At 42.8% G+C, this 10,926-nt stretch overlaps 1 protein-coding gene across 1 annotated transcript in view; it reads left to right on the forward strand.

Annotated features, from left to right (window-relative positions):
- Utp14a (UTP14A small subunit processome component) overlaps positions 1-10,926 on the forward strand; it is a 26,019-nt gene that overhangs the window by 3,749 nt on the left and 11,344 nt on the right. Inside the window, exons 5-6 of the mRNA XM_031372776.1 lie at positions 3,338-3,491; positions 3,718-3,870. Coding sequence (XP_031228636.1) covers positions 3,338-3,491; positions 3,718-3,870 — 307 coding nt within the window. The remainder of the gene's footprint in view (positions 1-3,337; positions 3,492-3,717; positions 3,871-10,926) is intronic.

A 10,926-nucleotide genomic window follows, 5' to 3' on the forward strand; every position in this document is an offset into this window, starting at 1 on the left:
TAGCCCTGGGGCTGTCCTGGAACTGACTCTGTAGACCAGGCTGGCCTTGAAGTCACAGAGATCCACTTGCCTCTGCCTCCCAAGCACTGGGATTAAATGTATGTGCTGTATAAAATGACTGAAGTGATGGTAGCTTCCTCCTACCAGCTTAGCTGTTGTGTATGTATAGCTCTTTAGTGTTCACAGTTGAATTTATATATCAGTTCTCTCATGATGCTTGAATTAGAACAGACAGGTATTCTACTAGAACTTGAGCAAATCAAGTTCTGTGTAGAAGGGCTTTTGCCTAACATAATATCTTGGCTCTTAGTCTTGATTGGAGCCTTGTTAGAATTGTTCAGTGCATGTGAACCAGAGTTTATGTTGGGGTGACTAACAGGAATATGGGTGAAGGGTTACTTATAGGTGCTAGAATGATCTGAAAGCAGTTGCATTGGTGACAGCACTAATTGAGGACTCAAGAATACTGTGCCCCTAGACTTCTTTTTTTCCCCCATTAATTTTTTTATTTATTCACTTTACATCCTGATCACAGCACCCCCTCCCCCAGTCCCACCCTTACAGCTCCTCACTATCCCCTTCCCTTCTCAGAGAAGGGGAAGTCCCCCCTGGGTACCACTCTGCCCTGGGATATCAAGTCCCAGCAGGCCTAAGCACATCCTCTCCCACTGAGGACCAACAAGGCAGTCTAAGTAGGTGGGGAAGGGTTCCAAAGTTAGGCAACAGAGTTAGAGACATCCCTGCTCCAAATATTAGGGGGTGCACATGGAGACCAAGCTGCATATCTGCTACAGATGTAAGGGTCCTAGGTCCAGCCCATACGTGCTCTCTGGTTGGTAGTTCAGTCTTTGAACAGTCCCAGGGTTAGTTGTCTCTGTGGGTCTTCTTGTGGTGACTTTGAACCCTCTTGGCTCCCTCAATCCTATCCTCCACTCTTCACAAGACTCTCCGAGCTCCACCTGATGTTTAGCTGTAGGTCTGCCTGTTTCCATCTCCTGCTGGATAAAGCCTTTCAAGAGACAGTTATGCTAGGTTCCTGTCTGCAAGCATAGCCGAGTGTCAGTAGTACTGTCGGGGGTTTGCTCCTCTCCCATGGCATGGGTCTCAGGTTGGACCAGTCATTGGTTGGCTGTTCCCTCATCCTCTGCTTTCCGTCTTTATCCCTGTGAATCTTGTAGGCAGGGCAAATTTTTGATCTGAAGGTTTTCTGAGTGGATTGACATCCCCCTCCCTCCACTGGAAGTTATGCCTGGCTACAGGAAGTAGCCATTTCAGTCTCCATATCCCCCACTGCTAGGAGTCTCAACTAGGGTTACCCCGTAGATTCCCCTTAGCCTCCCCCATCCTAGGTCTTCTGCTAGTCCCAGAGATGCACCCCAACAATTTCTATTCTCTCACCCAGTTCCCGCCCTCCCTCCATTTCTGATGCCTGTTTTATTTCCCCTCCTGAGTAAGATTCAAACATGCTCACTTGTGTCTTTGTTCTTATTTAACCTATTTGGGTCTATGGTGTATATCATGGGTATGCTGTATTTTATGGCTAATATCCACTTACCAGTGAATACATACCACTGCGTGTCCTTTTGGGTCTGGATTACCTCACTCAGGATAATATTTTCTAGTTCCATCCATTTACCTGCAAAATTCATAATGTCTTTGTTTTTAAAGGTTGAATAATATTCCATTTTATAGATGTACCACATTGTCTTTATCTATTCTTCGGTTGAGGAACATCTAGGTTGTTTCCAGTTTCTGGCTGTTACAAATAAAGCTGCTGTGAACATAGTTGAGCAAGTGTTCTTGTGGTATAATAGGGCATCTTTTGGGTATATGCTCAGGAGTGGTATATGTGGTCTTGCCCGTAGACTTCTTGCAGGAATTGAACAGAAACCTCTCTGCAGATGACTGCTCAGGTCCCCTCCCTCAGCAATTGCTAACTTCAGCTGTAAAGATGAGGGGGGTGCACTTGGATAGTTTTAGTAAGTTTCAGCTTTCCCAGACACATGACGTTTGTTTACCTCGAGGCTCATGAGCCTTCTCTCTCCCTCCTATGGGAATGTTTCCATTTTGAAGAATATCAGGCCACCCCTTTTCTCCCTCTTCCACGGTGTTCCCTTAAAGAGGGTAATGCAGATATCCATTTATGGCTGAGCATTGTGCCGCTGTACACTTGGGTGATTGAGTCTCTGCTACAGCCTCCACTACAGCAGGAAGTTTCCTTCCATGACCAATTAAGGCCGACCTTGGTGGTGATCTTTTCCTGTAGCATTGCAGTCTCAGGTTTTATGGTGTCATCTTTAACCTATAGAAGATTTTTTTGTTTTGTTTTGTTTTGTTTTTATTTCGGGTGTGGTTCTTCCCAATGCAGCATGTCATAGGGCAAAGGCTCAAGACAGAGAATCCCAGTCCTCCACAGAAAGGAAGTGTGGTAACAGATCCTTACATGGCTGACTTCGGGAGAGGTGTCATATATATTTAGCCTCATTGATTCCCCGTCCAGGGAAACAGTAACTAAAGAATGAATGCATACTAAGCCTTTGAAAGGCACGGAGCTTAGTAGAATCTAAGGTTTGCTTATGTTTAATGTACCCCTCTTCCAAGAGCCCATTTCTATTCCCTGAGTTGGGAGGAGGGTAAAAGGACAATATAGCCCTTATTAAAAATACATGATCAGGGCTTGGGGAGATGGTTCAGTGGGTAAGAACACTGACTGCTCTATCAGAAGTCCTGAGTTCAATTCCTAGCAACGACATGGTGGCTCACAACCATCTGTAATTGGGTCTGATGCCCTCTTCTGAGCAGAACACTGTATACTACATAAATAAATCCTTAAAAAACAAACAAACAATACATGATCTACCATATGTAATGGCTTATACCTTTTATTCTTAGCACTCAGGAGGCAGAAGCAGGTTGATCCACGTGAGTTCAAGGTCAGCCTGGCCTTATCTATATAGCAAGTTGTAGGCCAGCCATATCTGATACTGTTTGCCCCCACTAAAAAAAAGGGGGGGTGGGTGTCTAGTAAGCAGTATAATTGCTGTGTGTAAATAACCAATTTTTTTCACCCTGTTCTGAAGTTAGGTAGCTTGAATGAGTTTTGTGCTTCTAATATCACCAATGGAACCTCTCAGAACAGTTAACAAGTAATGCTACTAGTAAGCTAATTGAATTGATTCAACGGGTGTTTAGAAATGTTCACAGCTAGAGGCGTCACTATGGCTAGGGAAAAAGGATTGAAGCAAGAATTCTTTGTACTTCCCTGTACATTTGCCAGGTCACTCCCTACATTATATTGAGAATTTTATCTCACTTCCAAAACTGACCAGAAAATTGACCTTTCCACAGGAACTGGAGAAAAATTGGCCCTTTCTGATCTGCTTGGACCTCTTAAACCTTCACCCTCATTGGCTACTGTCAAAAAGCAACTGAGTAGAGTCAAATCAAAGAAGACTCTGGAATTACCTCTTCACAAGGGAGAGGTTGAACAGGTAAGTTACATAGAAAGTGCTCCACTAATGGGAAGACCTTGAACTGAGAAGGGAAGATAAACTAGGGGCAGCCGAAGTCTTCAAAAGTAAGCAAGTTCATCTCTAGGCTTCTGATTATTGGGACAGGGACAGGTTAAACATGGCCTCCTCCAGGTGTCTTATTATTCTATTGAGTTTGATGTGGGATTTCATGGCTCTTTCCTTTTATGTACTTGGCCTGGTTTAGATCCACAGAGAAGTGGCATTCAGTAAGACTTCACAAATCCTCTCCAAATGGGATTCTGTTGTAAAGAAGAACCGAGAAGCGGAGCAGCTGGTTTTTCCTCTAGAGAAGGAGCCATCTTTTGCTCCCATGGAACGTGTGTTTCGTGAGTGGAAGGTGAGTGCTACAAAATGAGAGTGAACCTTGAGGACTCAACTAGAACTTTCATCCAGTTTGAATGAGTAGATTATGCCAGCTTATGTCATTTTATTTAGTGGTCAGAAAAAGAAAGAAAAGATACTATATTGTAACTCCCAGGTAATAGCCAAGCCACACAGTAGCTCTATAATCATTTTGGCTTTATTTAGTTTTAGTTTTAAAACATCTCACCAGAAGGAGGAGGACACAGTGATACATAACCTCTAATCCTAGCACGTGACTGCTGTGGTGGTTTGAATATGCTTGGCCCATTGGAAGTGGCACTGTTAGAAGGTGTGGTCTTGTTGGAGGAAGTACATCACTGTGGGGGTGGGCTTTAAGGTGCTGTGCTCAGGTTCCACCCAGTGGGAAACAGACCCTCTTCCAGGCTGCCTGCAGAAGACACTCTCCTCCTGGCTGCTGTGGATTAAGATGTCGAACTCTTGGCTCCTCCAGCACCATGTCTGTCTCCAAGCTGCCATGCTTCCCTTGTCTGAGGCTAAAGTGAAGAGATTTAGATTAATTACAAAGGAAAGCTCAAAATGGCATCTCAAATCTGGCATAGACTCTGCCCTGTGATCCCTCTTATGAAGAGCCTTTGATCAGACAGAGCAAACTGAGAAAGGAAAAATATAAAATGTATGGTTCAAATATTAAAGGGGCATCAGGAAGTGAAATGGAGCTAAATCCTATATCCAGAGATATTAAATGGAATTGAGGGAATAGTAACTTCAGAGCAAGAAGCTAAGCTTATTCTTTATGTGTTTGCAGTTATATGAGGGATAATTATGTTAGGCTTTATTATGACCTGGTTATTTCATTTGGGCAAAAGGAGATATAGTTGTGTGTCAAATTGACAAGGAATAGATTGTGATCACTATTCGAGGTTGTCAACTTGACTATATCTGGAATAAACTACTGTCCAGAACTTACACATATCTTGTGAAAAGAAATACATGCCTTTAATTCCAAGAGAAAGGTAAGCAGATCTCTAAGTTCAAGACCAGCCTGCTACAGAGCAAGTTCTAGGTAAAGAAAAGTTTAGGTCCAGGTGTGGTAGTACGCCTTTAATCCTAAAACTCAGGAGACCAAGGCATGCAGAGCTCTGAGTTCAAGGTCAGCCACAGAACAGCCAAGCTTAGGCAGTGAAGGAAACCACTCAGAAACAGAAAGGTGTTGGTGATGTAATAGAACAAGAGGGCCACGTTCCAGCCCCAGCAAGTAGAAGAACCCAGCAGCTTCAGCCATGTCACTCTGGCTTTAGAGTGAAAATTAGAAGGGACTACTGGGACAATTGATGCTGGTTAGCAATAGCTAAGAAATTAGTGGTGATTAAAAAGAGACCAGCATCACTGAGGTGACATCATCTGGGAAGTGTTTTCTGAGAGCACAAAGAAGCTGTGTTCCAGAGATAGACATCATGCTGGTAGCCAAAATTGGTAATCACCCAGGTGGTACTGGTTTTGAAGGCATGAAGGGATCATGGAGAGCGGCTGAGGCCCGGCACTGTGAGAGGCCTTAGAAGACTATTGGTGAAAGTGCAGCCTCAGTTGCAATTGATGGCCCAGGACTGAAGGAGTCATGCGAAGGAGTTGAGGCTTGGCATCATGAAGAGAACCTATGAGAGGCTATTGGTGAAGCCTAGTTGCAGCAGAAGACAACTAGCATTTTAGAGATGCCAGCACCATGGGATGATCATGAGGAACAGTGGTAGCAGTTGAGTGGAATCATCCAGAGCCTAGAGTGCTAGAGAACAGGACTGGAGAAGTAACACAACCCTTTAGAGGAGCCCAGAAGATCATGTGTGGATCCCAGACATGGGAATAAGGAACTGTGAAGTAGAAGTTGCCTTGAAGACCCCAAGATGTTCGAGACGCCAGAGCCATAGGATATCTGCTGAGGAAAGCTGCTAACAGGGAGTGGAACCAGCCCGGGAGAGAGAGATATGTTGCAGTCATCAAAGCTGAAAGGAATTAAACATCAAACATGGAGTTGCAGAGTTCCATTTTTGGTCTTGCTTTGGTCTAGTATTTCCACATAATGACATTTTGGAATGGTAATGTATATCCTGTGGTACTAGAAGTATATAGCAAATGTAAAAAGTGATCTGCTTTTTGATTTTGATTTTATAGGAGATTACAGTTAGGAGATTGCCTGAATCTCAGAAGAAACTTTTAATTTTGGACTTCTAAACATGTTGAGACTATGGGACTTCTGAAGTGGGACAAAATGTATTTTGCATTCCGTGTGCTATGGGACTTTTAAGGTGGGACAAAATGTATTTTGCATTACGTGTACTATGGCTAAGTATGGCCCTCATAGACTCATGTGTTTGAACAAGCTTATGGGGGTCGGGGAGTAGAATGTGGTGGTTTAAATATGCTTGGCCAATGGGAAGTGACACTATTAAGAGGTGTGGCCTTGTTAGAGAAGTACCTCACTGTGGGGGTGGGCTCTGAGGTCGTATGCTCAGGCTCTACCCTGCAGAAGACAGTCTTCTCCTGTTTGCCTTCGGATCAAAATGTAGGCTCCTCGGCTCCTCCAGCACCATGGCACCTGCACACTGCCATGCTTTCTGCCATGATGATAATGGACTGAGCCTCTGAAACTGTAAGCCAGCCAGTTAAATGTTTTCCTTTATATGAGTTGCCTTTGGTCATGGTGTCTCTTCACAGTGATGAAATCCAAACTAAGACAATTGCCAAGAAAAGGGGAACATACTAAGTTTTTTTTTATTTATGTTCTTGGTGTTTTGCTTGCATGTATGTCTATGTGAGGGTGTCAGAGCTCTAGAACTGGAGTTAGACATGTATAAGCTGCCATGTGGTTGCTGGGAATTGAACTCAGATCCTCAGGAAGAGCAGCCAGTGCTCTTAACCACTGAGCCATCTCTCCAGCCCCTGTGTTTTCTTTCTTATCCCTTAGTTATATTTTGTAGATGATATATATTACTCTTTAATGACAACTTTAGCAAGTAACTCATGACTGAGTTGAGAGGAATATTTTAAAGCTTTGTTTTCCAAACACTAACCCCTGCCACTTTGCATAATCATGGGTATGTAATTTGGATGAGTTTTAATGTACCAGCTCTTCTTTATGATTTGGCATTCTTGCCATTTTAGTGGTTGTGAAATCTCCTTATAAATGAAATGATGTTGGTAGTGAATGATGGGGTTGAAGTAGAATGCCAGTTACGCTTTTGGCAAAATTAAAGTTGATCCCTAGAGTCTCTGATATTACTATATGAACAACTTCAGAACTGCCAGCCGACTGGTCTGTGTTCAAGAAAAAATACTAAAATCAAACAGGTAGCTAGCAGGTTTAGGATGGATACATACATACATACATACATACATACATACTTCTTCATATTTCTTTGTGTTTTCTAAAAAAAAAAAAACAGGAATGATAAGTGTCTTTTCATGTCAGGAAGTTGAGCTAATCAAAGCTAGTTAAAATTACATTGCTTGCACTATAACTAAACATGAAGTCACTAGCATTCTCTTTCTAGGATCCTTTGTTTTCTACATGAAAAAGAGGTCAGGTATAAATATAAAGTATGTCGGGTGGTGGTGGCTCACGCCTTTAATCCCAGCACTTGGGAGGCAGAGGCAGGCAGATCTCTGAGTTTGTGGCCAGCCTGGTCTACAGAGCAAGTTCCAAGACAGCCAGGGCTATACAGAGAAAGCCTGTCTCAAACAATAACAACAAATAAAGTGTAGAAGAGACATAGTGCTATCTTACCCCTCCCCATCTCAATTTTTATTTGTTGATTGAGAGTTTTATTTATATATTTGTGGTTTTTACCTGCTTTTTGATGGAGAAAGTAGTGGTTTGCACACTGTTCCGCACCTTGCTTTTTCCGAATGAGAGTGTAATCTGGGAGGTAACAGGAGAAGTTCATGTTGGTGGGAGCAGAGTACACTGAGAACGGCGCGGCCCCTTCCTCAGTGAGCAGGCCCATAAGGTGTACTTATGCCGAGAACCTGTGCTAGTGTGGTATGAAGAGATCAAAGAAGGAGTTTGGGCTAGCAGCTTCCAGTTCTTTTCTCAAAAATTAGGAGTTCAGAGTACCCAAGAGTGTAATAAATCAGGATTCTGGGGTGGACAAATCAAAAGCCTGCACTATAGTTTGGGTTTTGCTTTGTGAAGTTGCATTCAACTCCAGCTGAAGAGAATTCAGACAATGCAGGAGAAAGCATTTGTAAAATGCAAAGAGCTGTAAAGGACATAAGATAATTTCTATCCGTCTCTTCTTCCTTTCGGTCGCCACCTGCATTTTCCCCCAAGGTGTTCCCCATTAATCCTTTGTCTCAGTATGCTCTCAGAGGGAATTCATTAGAAATGGCTGGGTGAAGCCTACACATGGTGATGCATGTCTTTAATCCCAGCACCTAGGATACAGAGGCAGGTGGATCCCTTTGAATTCTAGGCTAACCAGGGCTACACAATGAGACCCTATCTCAAAGACAGAAAGGGGAAAGAGGGGAGAGAGAAGAAATGATGAGTATCCCTACTGGAGATTGAAGATTCACAATGTACACTCACTGTTTCGTTTTGTTTTGAGGCAGCATCTTGCACAGGCTAGCCTTGATTCTTTGCATCAGCCTCCCGGGGTCTTGGAATTGCAGACATGCACCACCATACCTGGTTCTTATTTTAAAGGCTGTGAGCAATGAATAAATATATCTAGTGGACCTAATCTGAACCACTAACTGATTTTTATAAAAAGTGAAGTGCTAGGCTGCGTATCTTAGCTTTTGCCTGCAATCCTAGCACTTGGGAAACTGAGAGGAGGAGGAGTGCCCTGAGACCCATCTCAGAGATGGGATGGATAGTCTGCCTAGGCGTAGTGTGCTCGCCTACAATTCCTGCACTCAGAAGGGCAAGACTAGAGGATTTCTGGTTCAAGACAGATTCAAGGAGTGTAGGGCCCAGCATGATAAAGTTGAAGATAGAAAAAAAAATGGGAAAGTTACATTCTGTTTTAAGCTTTTACAAAAGGAAGCAAATGTCAGTATCATCTAATGGGCACATGCTTTGGGAAGAGCTAGTTTCCCCTGCTGTTCCTACAGTCTTCTTGTCACGCTGCCATTTGTCTCCAAGTACATTAGTACTGAATCTCCAGATTCCCTAATCCAAAGCTGTCAGAGCCTTCAGCCTATTTGACAACACATTGACATGCCACATTCTTAGGCTCTCGTCCTTGGTTTCTGTTATATACTTCTGATGTCTTATTTCGTCGGCTTTTCCTGGGCCTTTTAATTTTTACTTTGTGAGTTAGCTGTCACTCTCAGTCCATCTCAGACTCCAGTCTCACGGCCTCTATGACAAAGCAGGCATCTCCTGGATCCCCTTGTGTACTGTCCTAACAGATCATCACATTTCTAGATTCCCAAGCCTTGACCACCGCCTTTATTCTGTTAACTACCTAACTCCCTGGTTAGTCACCTAGATTGAAAATCTGGGTCATTCCCTTAGCACAAGTGGGGGTGGCTAAAATTCTTGTAAAATCTGTTTAGGAGTCTTGTAAAATCTGTTATGGCTCCAGGTACCTGTTTTCTCTTTAGTTTCATTTTTGCTGTCCTGTTCAAGGCCTTCCCAACTATGGAGATTTCCATCTTGAAACACAAAGTTGTTTGTCACTGTCCTACTTAAAATCCATCATGAGACGGGAAGATGGCTCAGTAAGTAAGGGTACTAGCTATCAAGCCTAACAGCTTGAGTTCTAGCCTAAGGACCCACATGGTGAAAAGAACTGACTCCCAAAAGTTGTCCTGTGACTTCCACGTGTGCACCATAGCATGAACATACACACACACACACACACACACACACACACACACACACACACACAAAGTCAATCGATGTAAAAATTAAGTTGAGATCCATCAAATGCACTCTGCTTAGAGGACAAAATATAAAAATGCCTAGTGTTTTAGCTGTGCTGAACACTGTTCTTAGGTAGCATTCATTTCCTGGTACCTGTGTTTTTGTTTCTGCTCATCTGGTTGGTCTTTTCCTACTCCTGAAAGAATTGCACTTAAGCCTCAAAGCCCGAATCTAAGAGTGACTTCCTTCCCTGTCTAACCCACCCATCTCCTAATCAGAATTCATGGTTCCTTCCTGTGTGCTTACCGTTATAGAATAACATTTAACCCATTAATGTTATGTTGTTAATAGCATATATAGCTCTTTGCTCTGAGCTCTATGAAGACAGGATCTATCTTAATTAATTGTGTAGTCCTAGCACCCCTCACAAGTGCCTGGAATGTAGCTACAGTCAATAAATGTTGGCAAATTGAATTGAATTTGAAGGGCGATTACAACATTGTAATATAAATCACTTTGTAGCCCATGATTGATCACTGCTGCAGATACTAAAAATGGAAGAACATGCACCTCTCCCACTCAGCAGAATAGGTTTATGTCAAAATCAATAGCATCGTGTAACGTGTGATGATGTGTATTTATGCCTTTGCTCAGATATTTGTAAGTTTAATACTGACCATGATGCATGTGGCCACTGAAGAAAAACGTGCATAATATGTGTGTGAGGTTTGAAAGTGGCTGTTGCCCAAGGCTGTCTCTGTGCCTTGTCAGGATGGACCATGGTGTGACTGGCCTGATTATTTTAGTCATCCTCACAATGTCAGTCAAGCAGCAAATGAGGTTTTTGATTGACATGTGAAATGACTGGCGCACAGTTTATTTATTTCATAGATACCACCCGTCATGCAGAAGTGGAAGCTAAGGAGTTGGAGCCAAAGTTAGAAAATGAGTCGAGTTAAATTTTATCTACAAGGAAGCTGGGTGATGACATGAAGGTCATACTTTTTAAGAAGCAATGTCTTTTATGCTGGGGATTAAAACATACCCTGCCATAAAGTAAATTTCTAAGAAAATGTACCTAAGAATGACTGTTCTTGTCTTGTTCATAATGAATATAGTGGCCCATACCTGTAATGCCAGCCCTTGGAAGCCTAAGATAGAAATTTGAGGCCTGCCGGGCTGTGGTATATATAATAAGACCCT

The sequence above is a fragment of the Mastomys coucha genome, chromosome X (genome assembly GCF_008632895.1).
Source record: "Mastomys coucha isolate ucsf_1 chromosome X, UCSF_Mcou_1, whole genome shotgun sequence".
NCBI lineage: Eukaryota > Metazoa > Chordata > Mammalia > Rodentia > Muridae > Mastomys > Mastomys coucha.